This window comes from Camellia sinensis, chromosome 10, assembly GCF_055761805.1.
Source record: "Camellia sinensis isolate YWXY chromosome 10, ASM5576180v1, whole genome shotgun sequence".
NCBI classification, from domain to species: Eukaryota; Viridiplantae; Streptophyta; class Magnoliopsida; order Ericales; family Theaceae; genus Camellia; species Camellia sinensis.
This window is the reverse complement of record NC_138970.1, coordinates 172,431,842-172,456,595: the sequence shown is the minus strand read 5'-3', so window position 1 is coordinate 172,456,595 and position 24,754 is coordinate 172,431,842. Positions and strand designations below refer to the sequence as shown.

Genomic DNA, 24,754 nt, shown 5'->3' with positions numbered 1-24,754 from the left:
GGCGGGTGGTGGGTGGTGGTGGCAAGTGGGTGGCAGATGGCGGATGGTGGTGGCAGTTGGGTACCAGGTGGTGGTGGGTGGTGGCGGGTGGTGGTAGTAATGGGTGGGTGGGTGACGGTGGCGCGTGGTAGGTGGTAGTGAGTGGGTGGTGGTGGTGGGTGGTAGTGGCGGGTGGGTGGCAGGTGGCTGGTGGTAGTGGGTGGCTGGTGGTAGCAGGTGGCTGGTGAGTGATGGTGGCAAGTAGGTGGCGGGTAGTGGTGGCGGGCGGTGGATAGTAGTGGCGGGTGGTGGGTGGTGGTGGGTGGATGGTAGGTAGGTGGTGGTAGCGAGGGGTAGGTGGTGGTGACGAGTGGATAGCAGGTGGGTGGTGGGTAGTGGCGGCTGGTGGAGGGTGAGTGGTGGTGGCAGGTGGTGGTAGGAGGTGGGTAGTGGATGGGTGGTGGTGGCGGAAGACAGTGGTGGAAAATGATGGCGAGTGGTGGCTAGTGTTGAGTGGTAAAAAAAAAAAACTCAAAACTCAAAACAGAAACACATTTTTTGTGTTTTTATTTTTTGGTCAAATTTATAAATTGAGACCACTGATTTATAAATCAAAAATTTTATCAAATAAGTTTTTATTTGAATTTTTAAAATATTTGTAAATATAAAGAGAAAATTGAAACCGTAAGTATTGCCGTTTGGATTTTTTTTTTTTTTCAAACCACACCTATGTATCAGTGTTTGTGTCAATGTTTTATATGAACCCGTAAATGGATATTTATGCGGGCCAGGTGATGGGCCAGCCGCAACAGCAAGGGAGAGAGATCTTTGGTTGGGCCCAATTTTGGTTGGGCCTCCTTGTTTAATATTTCTAGGACAGCTCTTCCAATGGATCTGAACTTTTAAATGTCCGTGTTCCCTCAGAAGTCTCTAAGATTGGGTTTCTCATTGGAACCGTGAACTAGTTGGGTACCTTTTTAGTAAAAAGTTACCCTTTCAATTTGTTAAATTTTGTGGTGAGAGATTCTGAAAAAGTGATGGAGTTCAAGTACTGCTAACTTGATAATGGATTTTTTCATCTTTTAAATTCCAAGAAAAACAAACCGTTGACAAAGGCTTATAACAATGGACCATACCAGCCCCTATTTGGGTGAATTTTAATAATTTTTTACAACTTTGGATGACAAGATGATGTAGTATGAGTGGCCATACAATTCTTGAATCAATGGAATAAACAAGTCAAAGGCAAAAAACTAGTCGGACTTAGAATCGCATAAAATTTGGTGGATCAATGAAAAATGTGAATTTAAGTATGATCCATGATTTTATCATGATCCCCACTGAATTTTAGACAAATTCCATCATTTGGTGGTCAATTTCGCGAATTTATTGGTTTTGGAAAGATTTCAAACTTCAATAATTTGTCAGTTTTGGAAAGACTTCAAACTTCAATTACTCTTAGCACAGACTTTGGAATTTGATTTTGTAAAATCTGTCATGATCGTGAAAACATATATTAGTAGTTTCTTTATTTTATTACAATATGTTTATTTTTGGTAATTTCCGTTATATTTTCTTATTTCTGTATTGCTCATTACGAATTTGCCAATTTCAGTTGTTTCCTATTTGAGTTAGGTCTATTTTTGCTTATAAATAATAGATGTAAGTATTAGGGCTCTTTAGTTTTTTAGAATTTATATATTTCGAGTTTGTACTCTTTTGTTCTAATTTTAGATATTTTTTTGTGAATCAACGAGTCTAAAAAAAAATCTTACTTCTGATATTCTTGTTTGAATCAACAAATTTTAATATTGTTATTATTTTACGTTTCACATTGCAACACAAAATGATTGAGATTTGTTGCTAGCAATATTGTGAAACCATTATATATGCATCCACTTAATCTAAGTGTGACATCCCCTAAGAAATTGGTATTTTCGTAATAAGTTTTCTATTGTTATGGCAAATTGGTACAATCCCGAATTCTAATGAGAAATTGGCTTTATGAGAAGAACAAAATTTGCCAATAATATTAAATTGAATTTTCTTAAAAATTTGTGACTACTGCTCACAATTTAATACAATTTAAAATTTGACTTCATTTCTCAATATCGTTCTCTCTAATGTCCGATTCTCCACCCCATTGTTTTATTCGATTCCCAGCAATAGAAGCCTGCAAAGATACCAAATTACGGTCACACTTTATTAATTGAAATAAGAATTTTTTTTTTTTTTTTTTTTTTTTAGTTTGAATTTAAACTTACCTCTTTATTCCAATTGGTTCGGTAAATCATCCAAAACAGGACACAAGTTTGTACTATTGTTCCTGACATCATTCCATACCAAATCCCCTATAAAAATAAAAAATAAAAAGATAAAAACACAAAATTAAATCTCAATTAAGAATTCTATTAGAATTATCAGTTCTAATAAAGTATTTGATATATCCTTGGTCTGAGGCATTATCAAGCATATGCACCAGTTGAAAAGCACAAGTTATAATGTGTCATACATCATACCTTTTGTAATGTATAGAGAAATTTGTAGCTTTAAAAACCATATATCAATTAGGCCCAACCATTACTTTGAGTTGGACATTCTTTTGCCTAGGGTTTATTTGGTGCAAGTGATGTAATTTATTAATTAGACGAGTCCCTATTTTCTGTTTTTTTTTTCTATTTCCTCTCCAAATTCAAAATTGAAATATAATTTAAAGTGATTTATAAATGGTCGAGAATATACGATACCTTGACACCCATGTCGAGTTTGTAACCCAAAATGAGACCCAAAGGAATACCAAATATATAGTAGCATGCAATATTCACATAGGCAACAACAGCTTGCCATCCTGCTCCAATGGCCACCCCTGCAAACAACAACAACAACATCATCATCACTCTCTATAATAGTCTTATTTAAGCTCAAACGAAAAAACCAAAAAAAAACAAAAAAACACACTAAACTGAAAGTGAATCATTGGAACAATCATTAGCAATAGGTAGAATAACATCACAGTACGAAAAATGATATTTGTACAACACCTTTATACAAAAATTATCACCAGAATGATGTGCCTGGTGTTTCTATAATTAAATGTCATTTACACAATTTGTCAAGACTTTTGCTCCATATAGAAAGTCATGGTTCAAAATTTAAGGACTATACAAATATTTAAAAGTTTCATTTTGTACTACTTTTTTACGTCACCTCTAAACTTGAGACCAATAATTATGTGATTTATATGAGACATGGACTACATAAATATTCAGACATTAGTCGAGGTGTCAAAAACCAAAAAAATTAAGGGGGGTTACCTGAGAGAACAGGTTGAACATTGTTGATAACAATGCAAGCAGCCAACAAGGGAGTGAGCTCATAAACAAGTTCTTTCACATCAGTACTGTCTGTAAACAAGGATGGATACTCCTTCCTAGTGAGGATGAGAATGAGTGAGAGCACAACACCAATCGCAAATGAATTTAACACCACCACCACCACTGCAAATTTTGCCGTTCTTGGATGCGCTGCCCCGAGTTCATTTGACACCCTTACACTGCTCAAAATTTAATTATAACAACAGTATGAGGAAAAAAAAATAAAAATTTCTTAATTTTAGTTGATCTCTTTGATTAAAAAATATTTTTAAAAAATGCATTTAAACTGATGTTCAGAAGACAAACCTTATGGCCGCATTGCATCCCAGAGCTACCATGACTGTCCACCCTAATATGTTCATGCTGCAAATGCAACAATCCATAATTATTAAAATAATAATGGAAGACTTGGTAGTAGTAATTTTTGCTATCATTGTACACCAAGCAATGCGATGAAAAATTAAATGTAAAATCATGATAATAGTATGAGAATGAATAAGTACACGTAATTTTTTTTCACAGGATTAATCATAAAATCTTAATTGAGTCAATCATAGAGACATAGGAGAGTGGAATCCACATGTGTGGACTCTTTACGTGGATCTCACCTTTTGTCTCTTCTATAATTGATTCTATAAAACAAAATTAAGTGCTTGTAGAACATAATTTTAAAATTATAGTACTATTTTACTAATCTTATAAGGTGAAATCTATGATATACATCCTTAAAGACAATCACATCATAAAAAATTTTACAACTGTACTGTTAGTTATATCATTTTATGATAAAAGTTTTGAGCGAATTTATAGTATGAACTACTGAAGTGAAAGTTATAGACTATTGTGATTCTATAATGAACCATTTTAGTGAGATGTGTTTATTTGTAAGTGTATTGCAAAATTCAAATACTCACTCTGTCCCATTTTGTTGGTCCACCTTTCCATTTTAGTCTGTCCCAAACTGTTTGTCTACTTTCTATTTTGGGATACTAAATTTTATTAGATTTTCAAAATTACCGCGTATAAATCATTATAATAACATTTTAAAATTCAAATAAAATGGCAATGATGGAAAAAATATTTTATAATTTAAATTAAAATGTAATAATTGCAAGTCGTTTTCTATAATGGACAAATAAGTTGAAACGATGGGAGTAACATAATTAGTAACCCCAATAAGATGAATTTTTTATTAGTTTTTTTGTAAACATTCTATACTCATTTTGTTATATTCTATCCTATATGGTTGACCAAGAGGGTATGTGGCCCAAAATTATGAGTAATGTGTGTAAGTGATGATGTAATGGGTTGTCCAAATTATATTAACCCATCCTAATACAAACAAAAATGACTATATAACTATGTTTTTGGTCGTAGTTATTTTAGGTCCACACGAAAACCTCTAAAATTGGACAGACGAAATCGAACTTGTCATACTTTGCCACATGCAAAACACAATAACGAAAGCTACCATATTGCATAAAAATATAATAAAAATATGTGTACAAAATTAGTACATAGAAAATTATTTTTAATTTTTTTTAATGGTCCAGATTCAATCCATGTATTGTGGAATGAATCTTGATCGTCTAATCAATTTTATTGATATATTTCTATGTTTCAATTATGTGTAAGTATCATTGATTATAAAGATATGTGCACAAAATTAGTGTATAGAAAATATTAAAAAAATAAAATTGAATGGTCCGGATTCAATTTATGTATTATAAATTTATATTTAGAATGAATTTTGACCACCTAATCAATTTTATTGATATATTACTGCGTTTCAATTGTGTATAATAAAAATAAGAAGCATTGATTAAGTGTTGGGGGAGACCTTTCCTTGGTTGGCTCACTAAATGACAGACACATCGCAAACTCAAAATCGTTACGTTGCTATTAAATCTTTATTTGTCAACAATTAAGATTTTAGATTTTCTTTCACCAAATTTCTATACCTCTATGGTTAATATATTCTTAATCATTATCGTATGGTGTAATGAGAATTTTAAAATATAATTATACGATTTGAAATGTAATAATAAAATGTTATAATAATTTGAGAAGAAATGATCTTGTGCAAACAATAAACATGTTAGAAAAATTACATTTATAGTTTGTCTCTTTTATCAATTTAGTTCTTATCATTCTAATTATATCAATTTTATAGTTGAATTTCTCACTATATGTCAATTTATTATAATGAATAACATTCTTTTAACATTTTGACTAAAATCAATGGCAAAATAATTCATTCAATTTCCTCATTCATGGATTTATCTCTCATTTGAAATGGTCTATTTCCCTTTGAATGGATCATTTTTTGATTTATATCCAATTTCTTAACAAATGTTATCAATTGTACCAAATTGACACAATGAGAAAAATTTTAAAAATAAAATTGATATAATTAAAACTATATAAATTAAATTGACATAAGAATGAAATTATATAATATAATGGGTGAAATATTATAGCACTTACCATATTGATAAAGCATCCACTGAAATTTCTGCATTCTTCAGGTATCCGGCGAAGAGGATTAATGCCATGAAATACCACACTTCTAAGCTGCATTTGTGAATTCAATAAAAATTATAACCAAATTGTTGGCTAGGCCAAAAGATAATTAAATACATATATTTTATGAATTAAATAAGAGAGAACATTTTTTTATATATGCAAAATAGCCCTTTCTTTTAACATTTCTTATCGTTGTCCTATGCTTACATATTTCCAAATTTGATCATTATAGTGAAAATATATATATATATATATATATATTCTCAATCAATAGGAGTATTTATAAGGGGAAATTATACTGCCACCATGTCAATGAAAAACATTTACAAACAAGTGGAAAATATTATAAATATTAATAATTAAAATCATAAACTTTTTCATTTTTTTGTAAAATAATTTTTGCTACTCCACTTATAGGTTATTTTCCTTATTTATAAATATAAAGCATATTACATCAAACTGATCACTAGTGTATCTAGAGGCCCCGTTTGTTTTCAGAGATAGAGGGGATTCATAGTGAGGGGATTAATAGTGAGGGGATTGTTAATGAGGGGATTGATAGTGAGGGGATTAATAGTGAGGAATTGTTAAATTATTTTTATATAAAATAATAAAACAAATAAAAAAATTAAACATTATATTTAAAAAAAAATTCCCAATATTTAAAAAATAAAAAAAATAAAAACATTTCTAATCCCCTCACTATTTTTCTAATACCATCTCTACCTCCTCATTACCAATCTCCCTTCCTCCTTCTTACTAATACCAATGGATTACTAATCCCCTCCCTATCTCTCAAAACAAATATCTCATTCTCAATCCCCTCCTCACAACCAAACCCAATCCCCTCCCTATAACTCCAAACAAACAGGCCCAGAGAGTTAACAATCACCAAGTCCAATAACCATTAGGTGTTGTTTGTTTGAAGAAATTGGAAGGTCGGATAGGATTAGAGGGTTGAATAAGCGTTGTTTGGTTTTCCAATTTTGCTCCGGGGGACTATTAGTCCCAAATGTGTTGGACTATTGTATCCCATGGGAGGAGGGGTGGGACACAAATGGAGGGATAAAAAGGGATATGAAATTAGATGGTGAAATAATTATTTTGACCATCTACTATTTAATTATGTATTATATTTAGTAAAATTTAATAAAATTTAAATGTCTCAAGTTAAAAATAAAATAATTTTATTTAATTTTTATTGATGTTTTATGTATTTAATTTTTTTTAAAATAATTTTTTTATAGATATTTTATTGATGTTTTATTTCAAAAAAAATTTTATATTTTTTTTAATTTCATTATTTAAATTTTAATAGATGTTTTATTTAATTATTATTATTATTTTTAAAATAAATTTATTTAAGTTTTAATTAAAGAAATAACATATATTTTTATTGATATTTTATTAATTTAATTTTTAAAAATAAATTTATTTAATTGTGTAAAAAATAAAATAAAATAAATTTTTATTTAATCTAATTAGAAATAATTAAAATATTAAAGATATGTTTAATATTTCTATTACTTAATAAATAATTGAAAAGAGTAAAATAGTTATTTGATCATTGATCCTACTCCATAATGTTCTAAACAAGTATAGGATTTATATCATATCCAATCAATAGTAATTTCTTGATATCTAATCTAATGACTAAACAAACGTATGATATATATTCTATCTAACCAAATAGTTTCATGACTATAAATCCTACAATTACAATCAGATGAATTTTAATCCCTCCTATCCAATCGATCTAAACAAAGAACTCAAGCTTGAAAAAAAAAAAAAATGTATACAATCCCAGTAATAGGAGATAAATAAACACAAGTGTCAAACTTCTCTCTATTGACCCTACAACTTGATATCACAAAGTGGTCCTACACAACCGTCACATATATTTTTCATAATAATTTGTACTGAAGACAAACAATGAAGTGACACTCAATTGTTTGTCACCCTACAAATATCCCATTCTAGAGAATGAAACTGAAACAATTTGACAGTTGAGGAGGGGTTTAAACGTGTAGGTTTAAATTGAGAGTAGAGTGACATCCGGTAATAATTGAGGGGATAAAATGTAATTAAAAAAAAAAAAAAAAAAAGTGAAGAACAACATAATTCAAAGGGAGTAATGATATAGAAATAAAAATTTCCTACATAATTTTAATTTTTATATAATATAATTCAATATAAATTTTTTATTTTAAAACAAAAAATCAACAAATATGATAATAAATTACAAAATTGATATTGCCACACTATTTATATAATATATAATATATGCATGAATAGAGGCAAATTGGATTAGAACGCAAGGCCATTAGCTCAGCCAGATTGGGCTCGAGACAAGAACCAGAACATGTGATAAAAGATTCATGTCACACCCCATCCCCATCCCCATCCCCATCCCCATCCCCATCCCATCATTTCCCTTGGGATAAGCACCACAAAAAAGATCTGACCCACACAAAACAAAAACAACCAAACACTTCCAAAAACAAAGTATATATATATATATATAAATTGTTCTACTTTTCTTTTCTTCTCTTTTCTTTTCTTTTCCCCCCTTTTTTTTTAAGTTATCATGTTTATGTTTATGTTTTTGTTTTGTTTTGTTTTTTTTTGGACAATTCGTTTACATTACATTTTCAAATAAGTTTGGGAACCAAAAAAATTCAAAAAAACACTAGATTCATTTAGGATAAATTATAAATACACTTCCTAATATTTGCTTAAAATACAAATTGTTTCATGTGATTTAAAAAATTACAAATACCCCCTTATTAAAATTTTTTATTTAACAGAATTAACTAAAAGAATGAAATTCATAATGTTTTCCTATACAATAATAAAATTACCTAAACTATTAATTGAAACATATTTTTAATATCATTAAAAACTTTTAATTGACTTGATGATTGATTAATAAAAAAACAATTTGTTATGAAATTAAGAACCTTAAAAGGTGAAATGTAATTTTTAAAATCACAAAAAATAATTTATATTTTAATTAAATCTCATAGTGTATTAATAATTTATCCATTCATTTAAGTATGAGTCCTATTGTAGACATGTCAAATCTAAAAAACATCACTTTACTATATATATATTTTTTCTTATAAATTATTGACTTTTCTAGTTTGACATTACATATTTATTTATTGTGCTAAGGTATAATTTTTTTGGTAATTGTACATCATTTTTCTTGGTAATGTCAGGTGGAGATTAATTCATACAAAATGTGTATAGTATAAAAATAAAAATAAAGATAAATTTCTTGGTAATGTGAGGTGGAATTTAATCCAAACGAATGTGTATAGTTACTAAATAAAATTTTAAAAAATGTTAATTATACTACCTCTTCAAATATCACTAAATATTAATTCATCAACTTTAAACCGTATATTTAGACTGATCAACTATCAAAATTGCTTCAGTTTCACTACTTCAAAAGAGGAACGTTTCACAGTAATAGAGAAGTCTAGATATATGATTTTAAAATTCAACAGTAAAGTTATAATTAGTAATAATAGAAAAAATAAAATATAATTAATTTAAAATATTATTTTAACTAATTAAAAAAATTAATCCGTATTTGTTGTATTCTCTAATCATACGCTCTATGTTCTTTGTACCAGATAATTTTTTTTTTTTTGGGTCTCAAATGAACTCTTCTACAACAATATGATTAGATTAGAAACTTTTATTTTTTGGTACATAGACTAGAAACTTGTTATGTGGCAGAGAAGTGGTTCAAAAGTATTGCGTACAAAGAAATTGTCAAGGAAAATTCATTAGGTGGACTCATCTAGACAATCTAACCTTGTCAAAGTTTTCCATTTAACTTTATAATTGATTTTTGTGCACGTGATAAAATAAGAGAGGCGCAGTTGTTTTCCTACTCAAAACAACCTTTATTAATAAAATAAATAAATAAATAACCATGTATTAATGAATAATATTATAATATTTATCTTTTTTTATCACATTTTTTTTTATTATTTAATTTGTAATTGGAACCAATGTTAGTGGTAAGACTTGTTAAATCAAGGCAATAATTTCTCTCCGGTGCAATCAGAGACTGTTTGCTCTAGTTTTTGTTGTTTTTGATGTTGACATGGTTTTTTCTTTATCTATGGGCAATGAGTCTCGATGTATTGAAATATTTGTATTTATAGAAGTTTTAATTTTCGTGCTCATCTTTATTATTGGTTTAGTTTATGCATGGCGAAAAGGGGAGGTCCAGTTGGGCCCGATTCCACTATATGAATTATTTATTTTGTTGGGATGTTAAACGTATTATTTGTACTAAAATTTAGATCGATCAGATATCAATAGTTACTTAATTAGATTATTTTTAGACAAATATAATTATATGAAAATATATAATCAACAAACTGAAAAATATTATTTTTAGATATCGATACGCAGTCAACTTGATTTTAATATGAAAAATATAATCAACAAACTTTACAAAATAAATTATTTAAATTATCATGGTAGGTCTAATGTGGATTCACAAGGGGCCAAACTGAACATTGGACATCTCCCTATGAGCTGCTCTCTTAAATCAATTCAACAAATGTAAATGAAAAAGAATTTAAATATATACCATTCGATCACAGAATCATACCCATTTAAGAGAAAAGTTATATATAATCTAAATTTTTATCTCATTTTTTCAATCTAAGACACAAAGAAATGGACATGATATTTGTATATGTACATAGAATTTATTCACTTTATCTATAAAAGTAGATTTTAAAAAAATATAATTATATAAAATATTTTCTTTAAATATATACGTTACCTCTCATATGAAAGATTTGTGTTAAATTTTACGATCAAATTTTGTGCACGTAAAATAATTGTAAGGAGTAGGAGATGTCTCACCAAAGCATTACAGCTGAAGCAAGTGATAACTTGACGAAGCCCCAAAGATTCTCAAAAGCCTTCCAAGAAAAACCAGTCCAAGCTCGGCCACAAGTCCCACAAAAGATATAAACAAGTTGGGCCACCACTATAAACCACCACGAGCAGTTCAAAACAATGGCGGCACCGACAAGTCCCCAACCCAATTTAAGCATAAAAAGCCAACTAAACACAGTATGCAAAATAAAGACCACGGCGGCGATCACCGCCATGGCCATGATTTTGCTCTGCGCCTGCAGAAATTTGGCGGTCGGGAAATTGACCGCGTAGGCGTAGAGTTGGGGAATCATCCAGACCGCGAAAGTGCCTGCGGCTTCGGAGATTTCGGTGGTTTGGCCGATGAGTTTGAGGAGAGGGGTGGCGAATATGTAAAGAAACATGAGGACGAAGGCTGTGGAGTTGAGGATGACCCATGATCTCTGCATGTATACTCCCAACATGTCTATTTGTCCTGCTCCGAATGCTTGCCCACATAGTGTTTCTAGTGCACTTCCCATTCCCAGCTGTTGGGAAATTGAAATTCATGAGTAAAAATAAAAATAGGTAATTGTTCTTACATTTTCTATAATTAAAAAAGAAAAAAAGTTAGGGATCATAAAAAAAATTTTATAAAAATGATCATGAAAGAGTTATGATTTTTGGATTACCTTAATTAGTGTGTGATACTTTATTCTAAATGTAATTCAAGAGTCACAAAATTTTCATGATACCTCCCTATTAAAAAAAAATAGTTTAATTGTGACGAAAATTAGCGTCTGAGGTACAATGACATTGGTGAGTCATGTTATGGAGCTTTATCTATTGTGCTTTGATCTGTCCACTTTTATCAACAACAAAAAAAAAAGAAAGAAAATCATTTAGAATTTTAAACTCGGTAATATGTAAAAAATAATGATTGATTAATTATTGGAAAAAATATAAGAGAGATAGAGTTATTTTTGATATTTTAATAGACTTCCCCACCCTACTGAGTTTGAAAATTGAGTATAATTTTTTATTACACTAATTAGTGTGTTTGATTTGAATTTTTTGGGTTAAATTTTTTGAAAATTAAGTTTTTTTATTTTTTTTGTTTTTCGTTTTTAGTAAATATTTTTAAAATTTTAATCATTTTTTTTATTTTTTCAGATGCACCTTACTTAGATGTATCTAAAAAGTAAAAAATTTATAAAAAAATATTTTAGAAAATTAACAAATACATAAAAATACGAAAAATATACTAAATTTTTGCATTTTTTATATTTTTGGTATTTATTGAATTTTTAAAAGATTTTTTCACAAAAATTATACTTTTTATGTGTATTTATGTTAAATGTGTCTAAAAATTAAAAAAATTACTTAAAATATTAAAAAATTCAATAAAAACATAAAAATATGAAAAATAAAAAAATAAAATTTTCTAAAAACTGTATTCAGAAAAACGAAACCAAACAAACTAAATACTACTCAAAAATTAAAAAATAATAATAATAAAAACATTTTTGTGACTCATAAATGAAACACCTAACCGCGGATCTTCATAGACCAAGCACTACGAGACATATGCCATTAATGAATGTGAATATACTACGAGACATATGTCATTAATGAATGTGAATAACATTACAACTATAACTGTAAATAAAAACAGAAGAATTGGGCTCAAAAACAAGAATCCAAACAAGGAAAATTACTAAGAAAAATTAATTTAAATTTGATTACGCAATATGGATAATACACGGACTTGATTGGTTCATTTTGAGCTTTTGGTGGGGTCACTTCATTAGTTCAACCAATGAGGTGTAGTATATTGCTCACATTTATATGAATAAATTTTTTACATATTCTTTTTTTGATAATAATAACAAATTTGTATTTAAAAAATAATATGTAATCCAGATTTATTTCAAGTTTAGATCCTATGCTGTAAGTTTTAAATATAAATCGCACACTATTTTTTGTTGGTAGTCTAATATGTCTAACTTTTTGATGTCAAGTGTTACACAAAACAAAAGGTGAAGTAAAGTTTAATAAAAATTTGGAATGTTATGCGTACTTCAAAATAAAAATAAAAATAAAAAATAAAAAATAAAAACCCAATAAAGTCATGGCTGTTATATATTTATGATTAATTTCAATGTAAAGAAAAATCATTAAATAAATATTTAATAATTAAAAAAATTATCAAAAAATTAAATGAAACGTACATACAGATCAAAACTGTTTTCACATCTGATTCGTAAATCATAAACTTCATTCGCCAAAATTTATTGTATGTCATGATTGCTTCATGATATATACTTTTGAAAAATGCTTGGGAGCACTAATTAGTGCTCCCACTAATTAGGTGGCAGTGGGTCCCGCCAGTAGTGATGTGATGTTTTGGTCTTGGAGTTGTATTTTTATTTTTATTTTTAACTTTTTTAATGCATTAGTGCTATTAGTGATAGTGTTTTTAGTGGGATGAATCATTGTTGTATACTTTTTTAGTAACCTTTTCTATGGATCTATCTATACTATACTAGGTGTTAACACAAAATGTTTTATATTATGAATTTTTTAAAATTATTCCTATAATTAATATTTATATAAAAATTAAGAAAAGGACAATATTTAAAATCAAAATTATTAATTAGTCAAATAAAAGCTTTTAGTTATTTTTATCTTTATACTAGAACGTTTTTTTACAGGTGAGAAGCGCTAGTATATATATAGATATTTTAGTGAAGAAGAGTACCATGACGCCGAAAGAGAAACCGGCGATGACGGAGTTTTCGATAGAGACGGCGGCGAGGTCAAGAGTTCCGACATGGCCAGCGAAGGTTTGAGTGATAGCTCCGAGAGAGTACTGACAAATAGATGTGAAGATAGCCGGACCGGCCAGGTACCACAGTTTTTTCGACTCCACCAACGTTTCTCTGAAGAAATCTCGTACTCCGGTGATCGGCGCTATGTCGTCGGCATCGGCAACGAAGGATGAGAAAGAAGAAGTGTTTGGCCTCAGACTTTGCTCTTCTTCTCTTAGAGATAGCAATGGCTGATTACCATTCTCCATCTTTGATGGATAGAGAAATCCAGAGAGAGAGAGAGAGAGAGAGAGAGAGTGAGTGAGAGATACAGAGACAGAGACTGCGGTTTGCTCTTGTATTTAAGGAAAAGTCATACTGATTCGGTCTTAAAATGGTGTGTACAATATAAATTATGATGTGTCATAATTAAATTATTTTTAATTATAATTTAAAAAAATGAGTTGTAATCAAATATATATAATTGGAGTAAATTATAAATATATTTTTTGAAATTTGATTAAAATACGAATTGTGTTCTATGATTCTGAAAATTATATTCAATCTCCTAAGATAAAATATTATTTCATAACAAATCGCATTTTTTATTAATAAATCATCAAGTCAATTAACAGTTTTTTATGATATTAGAAATATGTTTTAATTAATAATTTAAGTAATTTTATTATGTATAGGAAAGCAATTATGAATTTTATTTTTTTAATTAATTTTGTTAAATAAAAAATTTTAACAATAGGATATTTGTAATTTTCTAAATCACATAAAACAATTTGTACTTTAAACAAATCTCAAAGAGTGTATTTGTATATAATTAAAATTATTTTTAATCATAACTAAAATAATAATCTCAATAAATCACATCTAACAGTATAATAAATCATAATTAAATCATAACTAATATTAAAATAAATCATAATTAAAGATCATAAATATAACATTTGATATAATGTGTATTATAAAATTTCTTTTTAAAGGAAATGATTTTTTTTGAAAAACGTAAAGAAAATGATTTGGGGGTTATATGTGTGCGTGTGCACGAGCGCGTGGAGCTTGGCCTGACTTGGATTGTAGCACAATGTTGAACATGCAGGGACCTTGAAATTTCAATTGAAAGTTCAAAGAAAAATTAAAATAAAATTAATTGTAGGCTTGATGACTCATGAGGAACATTTTTACACATTCCGATGTACCAAAAAAAAAAAAAAAAAATAGGAACATTTTTACGGTATGCTGATGAGGGGGAAAAAAATGTTAATATAAAATAATTTTATATAGAACCCGCACACTCACTAATATTTATTTGAGTGTATAAACGAGTGTAATTGTAGAATGAACTATAATGCATGGAGATGAATTTTCTTTAACATAAATCTTCGTTACATTATCAATTATTGGGAAAGTGTTACGTCAGCCTTTTTTTTTTTTTTTTTTTTTTTTTTTGGAGGGCAGAGGGAAGGTCCCCTTATAACGCAGGAACTTCATTCAACAAAATATGCACTAAATTGGCAGGGACCTCAGCAAGCCACAACCGCTTGTCTGGAGCTTCCTTTGCCATTTGTGCCAAATGATGAGCCATAAGATTGCCATTTTACCTCACATGCGAGACACAAAAATATGAGAATTGCTTGGTATAGGAAATGGTACATTGTAAAAAATGACCAAACAAAGCACATAGATTGCTCTCTTCTCGGATAGCCTTCACCACAGTCAGAGAGTCACCTTCCAGATGAATATTGGTTAGCCCCAACTCTATTGCAAACTCCAGCGCCTTGACAGCCGCAATGGCTTCAATACAATCAGTCTCCATCCATGTCGGAATTTGTTCCGATAAAGCAGTTACCGACTCACCACGCTGATCATGAATGAGGACTCCCACACCACATAACTGCTGTGTTTTGAAAGTGGCCCCGTCAAAATTCACCTTAACAAAACCCCCTGCCGGCGGACTCCACCTCTCCATCCCACAGTCGACTGGAAGCCTATACATATTGGATTGTGCCTGCCTAAAGTCTTGCAGCAAAACACACACCATTTGAACAGTGAAAACCGCCGAGCGAGCAACATTATTGAATATGGCTGAATTTCGAGAGGACCACACTGTCACAATCCAAACTCGCCCCTATAGGTTTAGCATCGTAACTGGCCAGTAATCCTTGGATTATCGACGGCCTCTAAACATATTAACAAAATTAAGGGGCTAGTGAAAGAAAATATATAAAAATTATTGTCCAATGAGTTGTGCTGACTTATATGAAACGGGATATTTAAAACTTTATATATGTATTCAATAGTCATTCATACATTATACCCACACACATAATAGCATCTTAAGTGCAGCCAATGAAAATAACTAATATCTGATACACAAAACAAACGGAACTTCATAATACACGACATTTCAGGAACCTCCACGTGAGGCACGATGGTTGGCTGACAACGGAACAAGGGTCCAACAAAAGCCTTCAGGCTTGATCTCCAGAATGCTCACCTATACAAATATATACACACAATGAGCTAAAGCCCAGTGAACAACATTAAGGTAAAAAGGTTAGTAAACAAATTCTGAACATATCATAGGCGTAAAACAGATCTTAGCATAATCATTCTTGTATCTGAACATAATAATGGTACATCCCATAGAACATATCACATAATGTCTTCCGACTAAAGTAATCGGTTCTGGATACCGATTAAACACATATCACCACAATGAAGTGGCAAACGAGATCTCGTAATCACATGTATGTCATGAACCCTCATTTACATGTCATCCCCCATGACTTGGGACTATCTATGGATGCCATAATAGATTTCAAACATGGAACATTCGTTCACGAAAACAGATATCATTTTCGAAATCATAACTTATCATATTTCATTTGAAACATAATTCATATGAACGTATCTTTACAATAACGTTACTCACAGTGGTTCCCGTAAATGGTCAATCAATCCTCGAGTCTTGACCTACAATCACAAAATACATAACACAAACATATCTTATCATTACATATTCAAGTGGCCATCACGGCTTAACTTACATCACATTGGTTCTTATTCTTTCTTATCACATTGCTCAAAACACATACACTTGCATTCTTTTAACTTAGTATATTCTTTACTTAGTGTGTTTCTAACCCATACCTCATTACTATGGCTTAACTAGGTCTTAGAAATGCCTAAGATGCAATGAGGATGCCAAAACATGAGTTGGAACACTTAGTCAAATTTCTAAAAACAGGGTCTCCGCTCGAACGTAGATTTCCTCGCTCGAGCGGACATACAAACATGAGAGGGGTCGCTTGAGCGCAGATTCCTTCGTTCGAGTGATCTGCAAAAACATGAAACTTCTAAGAGCTTGCATTTCACGCTCGAGCGAACTCATGGTCGCTCGAGTAGAAGTGCACGCACTCAGAGCAGTCGCTCGAGCGTGAACGTCTACGCTCGAATGTAGATGCAGAATCTGGAATTTCTAGATTGCACCTCCAAACTCAAAACTCGAATTCAACTCATCAAAACACATATCTTGGGCCCCAAAACTTGAGATAACCTAGTAAACTTGTAAAATATGAAGAATAAAGGATCATTTCATAAAATCATGGCCCAAAAGTTTGCCAAAAGTTCACAATTCATCTTGAAATTCAAGAAACAAAACATGCATGTAAAATCTTTTCTTCAAACCTCATGAAATTAGCAAATTAAGCTTATAAGCTCCATGCATGTAAGAAATTCTTCCCAAAACATGATTTTAAGTGAAGGAACATGATAATTCAAACATGCATGCACCAAATAACCCCCAAAATAATTTAGATGCTCAAAATTAAACTAAAATGACAACCCTCTATATATATGTATACATGCATGTGAAATTATAATCAAATCCTCCATCTTCTTGACCAACATATGTAAATTACATGCAATGACCTAACAACTCCATCAATTCATCTCTACAACACATAACTCTTTGAATTAATAGTCAAAAGCTTACCTAGCGTCTTGAATTACTCTTGTTCTAGCACAATCTTGGTGAATTCAACACAAAACCTTCAATTCTTCTTCAATCTCTTCCTTTCTCTCTCTAGAATTACACTCTTTCTCTAGAATGAGTTCTTAGATTTTTTACACTAAGGGGGTAAAGGAAATGAGCTCAAAATGAGCTTAAGGCTCATACATGTAGCTATGATTCTAAAACACATTAATTAGAATATTAGGCTAACCAAACACGACTTAATTAATCAGACTGAATCAATTTTTAATAAAATTTTTCATATGGTTCTAAAAATTCCAAATAACATATTAACGTAATCAGTTTCGTTTTCGGATGCGATAAGGCTTTCAATTTTCATATTAAAGCGGAATTCTAGACAGATATTTCTACAAGTAACAGATAGAAAGCCAAAATCATGCAAAACACAAAATAAACACATAATTTATTTTAATTCTCTCACTAGCATCATTAACTACGGATTAGCAGCTAAGTACAGGTCGGGTTTGTTACACACACACCCCAACATATGGCGAAAAATAACCCCAATGTGTCCGCATCAGAACTACTCCCAATTTCATATGCCCAACTCATAAAATCAAGACCAACTCCCTTATCAAGCACAAACATTAACGGGCTTTGGTGCCATACCTCCTGCGCTATCGGACATCTCCAGAGACAATGCATTAGCATCTCTGGCTCATCACCACAACGAGGACATGTATCATCCATTATCAAATGCCGATGCCGAAGTACAGATTTGACCGGCAGAATATTAAAGCAGCACTTCCATGCAAATACCTTAATCTTATTGGGGATCCGAAGGCGCCATACCCGCTTCCAAAACCATGTAATATGTTACACATCGGACCCAGACCCGTACCCCTCCTGTATGCTAAGACTCATTTGCAAATGGTAAGTCGAATGAATCGAAAACAACCCACTTTTTGTATAGTGCCACACCAACATATCAGGTATACCTTGACAGCAAAGAGGAATTTGCTTAATGGCCTCCACGTCCATCTCTATGAAATTTTCATATAGCAGCCGTAAGTTCCAACATTTCCTATCCTGATTAATCAAATCACAGACCAACACAGCCGCTAATGCTTCTGTAGGAGGAGAACAAACTCGAAAAGTGTGAGGCCTAGGCACCCACTTTGCATTCCAAATCTAAACTGAGCGTCCATCCCCAACTCCCCACCGTACTCCTGCTTCCAAAAGCAGCCTAGCATTAAAAATACTTCGCCACGTGAATGATGGGTTCGACCCAACTCCAGCTTGAAGAAAATTTGCAGACGGATAATACTTGGCCTTTAAAATTTTGGCCAGCAATGAGTCCGATGCCGTCATCAACCTCCACCCTTGTTTGGCCAACATAGCTGTATTAAAAGCTTTTAAGCACCGAAACCCCATCCCACCTATCCATTTTGGCTCACAAAGAAATCTTCAATTTTTCCAGTGAATTTTGCGTTTATTCTCCCGTTGTCCCCCACCAATAATTACTCATCATAGAGTCAATCTCCTGACAAAGCCCATCTGGCAGTTGGAAACAGGACATGATGTACGTGGGAATAGATTGTGCAACTGATTTTATCAATACTTCTCTACCAGCTGCCGATAAATATTTTTCTTTCCACCCATTCAGCCGTTTCCAAATTCTGTCTTTAACATAGTTGAAAATCCCTCGTTTGGATCTACCAACAATATATGGCATACCAAGATATTTCCCAGATTCCACCATAGCGCCATCCCCCATTGCTGTCCTCAACACCTCCTGAGTATCCACCGCAACATTCTTGCTAAAACAAATAACCGATTTCTCAAGATTGATTTTTTGACCAGATGCTAATTCATATTTTGCCAAAATATCTTTAACCATAGTTAATTCTTGCAAGGTCGCAGCACCAAAAATCAAGCTATCATCCGCAAAGAAAAGGTAGGACACACGTGGACTCCCTCTACTCACTGCCACACCAGTGAACTGCCGCTCTTCTTCAGCCCGATTGATTAAAAATGACAGACCCTCCGCACATAACATAAACAAATAAGGTGACAGTGGATCCCTTTGCCGAAGCCCTCTACTATGAACAAAAGTCTTCGGCGGACGTCCATTTACAAGAACTAAATATGACACTGAGGAAATACAATGCAAAATGGTATCCACAAATTGTTGATTAAAACCCATCCGCTCCAACACACTATGCAAGAAACTCCATTCAACTCAATCGTAGGCTTTACTCATGTCAAGTTTTAAAGCAAAATGCCCCTCTTTTCCGTGTCGCTTATTCTTCAAATAATGAAATATCTCAAATGAGGCAAGCACATTATCACTAATAAGTCGCCCCGCCACAAAAGCACTTTGATTTAGAGAAATGACCTCCGGCAATATTTTTTTCATCCGATTGGCTAACACTTTGCTCACAATCATGTAGGCCACATTACAAAGGCTAATTGGCCTAAAATGAGACATGCGTTTGGGATGTTTCACTTTTGGAATTAGCACAAGAAAGGTATCATTCACTGCCGTCACCCCTTTCCGATCGTTAAGGATCCCCAAGACTACACGTGTCACCTGTTCACCCACTATCGGCCAAAAGCGTTGGTAGAATAGAGCTGGTTTACCATCTGGGCTTGGTGCTTTCATAGGATGCATTTGGAAAAAAGCCCGTGACACCTCATCTGTTGTGTAAACTTTCGCTAATTCCGTATTCATCGCTGGAAAAACAACCATTTGAATTTTATCCAGAACATCTCCAATGCCCTGCGGATATCCAGACAAAAACAATTCCTCAAAATAGCACACTGAAATTTGCTCCAACTCCTCAGGTTTAGTGCACCATTCACCCTCAACATTTTCAATCCTGTCAATCCTTTTCTTCTTATGTCGCTGGGAAGCTTTGGAATGGAAAAAAGAGGTATTTTGATCTCCGTCCTTCAACCAATTGGCTCGTTGACACCACAAAGTCTCCTCTCTCTCAAGGAGTTCATCAATCTCACGGCATAAGTTCATACAAACACAATTGTCATCTGCCGAGATCACATCCTGACCATCCAGACGCTGGACCTCATGCATTTTAGGCCTCGTTTGGGAACATGCTAATTTAGTAACTTTTTGGCTATTTGGCTAAAATATGAGCTAAAAAAAACTAGTATGTTTGGGATGACTTTTTGGCTAATTATAAAAAGATGTGCAAAAAGTAGAAAGAAAAGAGAATCTTTGACTTTTTGGTATGGGTTGTTGGCTTTTTGGCTAATTTAGTAACTTTTTGGCTTTTGGCTAAAACAGAGCCTTCCCAAACGAGGCCTTAGTTCGGATTAACTGTTAGACGTGACCAAAAGTGGTCCTATCCCACTGGGATAAACCAACACTCACCTTCTCCAGATTACCCGCAAACTTTCCATATTAGACTTTCGGGCTCTGCCCCAATTATCCTTAACAACCACCTCACATCTTTCATCACGAAGCCACATTGCCTTAAAACGGTAGATGCATGGTCTACGCCGATTTCCAAGCAAGCTCTTTTGCTATCCCAACAAATCGACCATAATGGGACTGTGGTTAGATGTGGTACATGTGAGATGAAACACACGAGCCATCGGAAATAAGCCTAACCAAGCTGCGTTAGCCACTTCTCTATCTAAGCGTTTACGAACCATCCCAGATGGTCGATTATTACACCATGTGAATTTAGGCCCCCAAAAACCCAAGTCAGCTAACATACAATCCGAAAGCACTTGTTGAAAGGCTTGAATTTGAACTCTACTTCGTTCGTTCATACCCACTTTCTCTAATGGCAACAAAATTTCGTTGAAGTCACCCACTACCATCCACGGCAGATCCGATAAGCCATCCAAACGACGAAGCAACTCCCATGAAAATCTTCTGTTAACAGCTTCTGGGTGGCCATAGAACCTGGTAAATCTCCATCACAAGTTCCCCTCGCCAGACTCCACCACAGCATCTATATGCCCACTAGAATAGCTTTTAACTGAAACCTTCACCTTTGGCCGCCACAATAATGCTAACCCCCCACAATAAACCAACCCTATCCACAAACAAACCCCCAGCCAAACCAAGTTTACACCGAACCCACTCCATTCTACTCGCCACACACTTAGTCTCCATAAGAAAGACTACATCAGGAGCTTTTTCCTTTAGTAGAAGTTGAAGATTACGAACTGTGCGCAGGTTCCCAAGCCCACGACAGTTTCAACTGAAGCATTTCATTGTGTTCGGTGGGCTGCCCCACAGCCTCCACCGTTGTTGGAGAGAGGAAACAAGCTCATCATGTCCCTCAAAGAGCTTAACCTTTTTACTACTAGCAGATGAACCAGAAGACTCATCACGAAGGCCCCGTTCTCATTTGCCCACTTTTGGCTTCGTACCACCATCACCAAGTTTTTGCTGGTCCAACGGCTGAGAGAAACCCTGCACCTACTTCTTCCACTTTTTTCCCACCTTCAACGGGCCAGCAAAAGGGTGCACATTGAGAATAGGACCCATCAAAGAGGCCAAATCTGGAATGACCAGCCCACTAGTCCCACAAATCTTGGACCCACCTAGACTCCCCAAACCCAAACCCTCCTTTACACAAGCATGTCCCTCCGGCTCAATAATGGGCACCACCTCCCTATCCTTTTGCCCATCATGCCCATCTAAAGCATGGTCCAAACCAGCCCACTCCCCAGAACTTTGAATATTAGAACCTGGCGCCAAAGAAAGATCTCTGGTGCTCATACCAGCCTTAGATCCCACCAAATCCGCCCCTCTATTAGTAATCACGGGATTTTGGGAATCAAATTGCAACTTACTGGATTTGAAAAGATCCTCTGAGTCCCCCTGCCTGTGCGGTGGAGTGTCATATCATTTCCGCCACGTTGAAGTGTCACATTAATATCTATCACATTAGACTGTCACATCATACCTGCTACATTAATAAAAGTGTATAGTTGTCTACCAAAATACTAACAAAATTGAAAATAGGACCACACGGAAATAAACTCTCTACTAATAGGACTTAGCAGATCAATAGAAAAAACTTGGGACTAATTGGAGTATTTGTTTGTGAGATGACACTTATTAGCCTTGTTTGAGAACAGGTTATTTTAGTAACTTTTTAACTTTTTAGTTAAAATATAAAGTAAAAGACTAGTATGTTTAGAATAACTTTTTAATTTTTTACGAAAAGATGTACAAAAAGTAGTGAGAAAATAAACTTTTTGACTTTTTGGTATAAATTATAGGTTTTTTGATTTTTTTAATAATTTTTTGATTTTTAGGCTGAAACACTCGCATGTCAAACGAGACCTAAATATCTCTACTTTTTAAGTATATCTAAAAAATTAAAAAAATTAAATAACATATTAAAAAAATTTACTAAAATTAAAAAATATGAAAAATAAAAAACTTAATTTTCAAGAAAATAAAAAGACAACCAATTTATTTATTTTATTTTATTTATTTATTTATTTATTTTGAGAGAGATATGCAGACGAAATGAGAACGACAACAAAAGGATCAATATGCTGCAAATGATTTTTTAGTTTTAGCTTTTTGGTTTTGTTTTTTTGATGTATGTAAGATACGCTATACAAAATCTATCCAATCTATTCATGTGGGGAATCGGTGCTTGGTGTCCTGCATATGAAAATAAATCAACTAATAGTCAACACTTTTTGTCTTTTCTACGAAGTTAACTTCTACGTTGTAATGGTTGGCAACTTGGCAAAGGTACGGAGATTAAAAGCCTTCAGATTCCAGGTTCATAATTTCTTTGCCTCAATCTCTGAGGCGGAGCACAGTTAATTAAGTGATTAATTTTAAATTATTGCTATTATAATATTTGGTATGAATTTAATACTTTTCAGTTGCGCGAGTCTTGATTTAAGCAAAATTTATCTTGGGAGGTCAAGACAAGTTTTCATATTATAGTTTCCTTACTCGGAACAGACAACAGGTATCTTAGTGATCTTTGCAACAGGCACGGCCCTGGACCTGCAGGCGCAGTTGGTTAGGAGGTTAGTCTCAAGTTGTTGCTACCACAACACTTAGTGTGGGCCCAATGCTCCTTCGCTGCACGAATTCTGACTTAAGCGAAACTTATCTTGGGAGGTCGGGGTAAGTTACCAAGTTATAGTCTCCTTATTTGAAACGGACAGCAGGCACCTTGGTAATCTCTGCAATAGGCGCTGCTCTGAACTTGTGAGAGAGTGAAAAGATTTTCCTGTAATAAAAAATAAAATAAAAAAACCTTTTACGTTGTGTTTGATTTAGGGATTTTAGAGATAAATTTAGAAAAAGAAAGAAGAAAAAAAATGTATAAATTTAAGTAGCATATATATATATATATATTATTTATATTTTACTTATTTTTTTCTTTTTATTTTCAATTTTTTTTTTAAATTTCTCAACCAACACGAATTTAGGTTTGGTCTGATTTGGTTTTGTAGTTTCTGTTTAATAAATGTTAAGAAAGTAGCATTGCTTTTTACTATTTTTGTGAATTTTATTAAATTTTTGTCAAAAGTATCATTTTTGATCTTAGGACTTAAAACGACGGGTGTGTTTTGTTTGGTCTTACGAGATAAATTTTTTTTAAAAAAAAATTAGGGAAAGAGCTTAAATTTTTTTTGATTGTTTTGGTTGTATATTTTAGAAATAGCTTTGGAATATAAAAATTTAGGATGATTTGATATTTTGTTATAGTTAAGTAGATGTGTGTGAGAAAAAAAAGTGATTGAGAAGAAGAGATGAGAGAGAAAAGGTGATTGATTGATGTGTAAGAAATAAAAAGTGATTTTGAATTTCTTTTTTTCTAAAATCACTAAACCAAACAAAATTTTAAAAAATATTCACTAAAATTTATTTCTCAAAAATAAACCAAAATTTCTATCAATTACTAAAATAGCTAAGGTAATGCTAAAAAGCGATATGCTACTTTTAGTTTACTAAGCCTCGTTTGGGACTAAGTATTTTAGTCAAAAGATTAAAAAATCACTCTCTTTAATTTTTTTACATATTTTTTTTATAAAAAGTTAAAAAATTACTAAAATAATTTATTTCTAAACGAAGCCTAAATTTCTATCATTTTTTTTTTTCTCAGGGTCTTACTTTAGAAGGATCCAAAACTTTTGAAAAATTCTCAAAAAAGTTTATAGAAGAAAGT

General features: G+C 32.4%; 2 protein-coding genes across 3 annotated transcripts; both read right to left on the bottom strand.

Moving 5' to 3' along the window:
* Window positions 1–1,913: 1,913 nt before the first annotated feature.
* LOC114301079 (protein DETOXIFICATION 29) lies at window positions 1,914–13,970 on the bottom strand. 2 transcript variants are annotated; one of them, XM_028245985.2, is made up of 8 exons: window positions 13,531–13,970; window positions 10,776–11,317; window positions 5,841–5,927; window positions 3,660–3,716; window positions 3,294–3,532; window positions 2,727–2,845; window positions 2,244–2,330; window positions 1,914–2,152 (listed from the first exon to the last, which is right to left on the bottom strand). In XM_028245985.2, the coding sequence occupies exons 1-8, from the start codon at window positions 13,846–13,848 to the stop codon at window positions 2,078–2,080; spliced, it is 1,524 nt and encodes a 507-aa protein (XP_028101786.2). In that variant the 5' UTR covers window positions 13,849–13,970; the 3' UTR covers window positions 1,914–2,077. The 2 variants fall into 2 exon arrangements, with proteins under 2 accessions (XP_028101786.2, XP_082748960.1); XM_082892834.1 differs by having other exon boundaries at window positions 10,776–11,634; window positions 13,531–13,937.
* Window positions 13,971–15,188: 1,218 nt separating this feature from the next.
* On the bottom strand, window positions 15,189–19,773 carry LOC145800869 (uncharacterized). The gene is made up of 4 exons (XM_082890620.1): window positions 19,092–19,773; window positions 18,765–19,006; window positions 18,566–18,656; window positions 15,189–15,697 (listed from the first exon to the last, which is right to left on the bottom strand). The coding sequence occupies exons 1-4, from the start codon at window positions 19,771–19,773 to the stop codon at window positions 15,189–15,191; spliced, it is 1,524 nt and encodes a 507-aa protein (XP_082746746.1).
* Window positions 19,774–24,754: the final 4,981 nt, after the last annotated feature.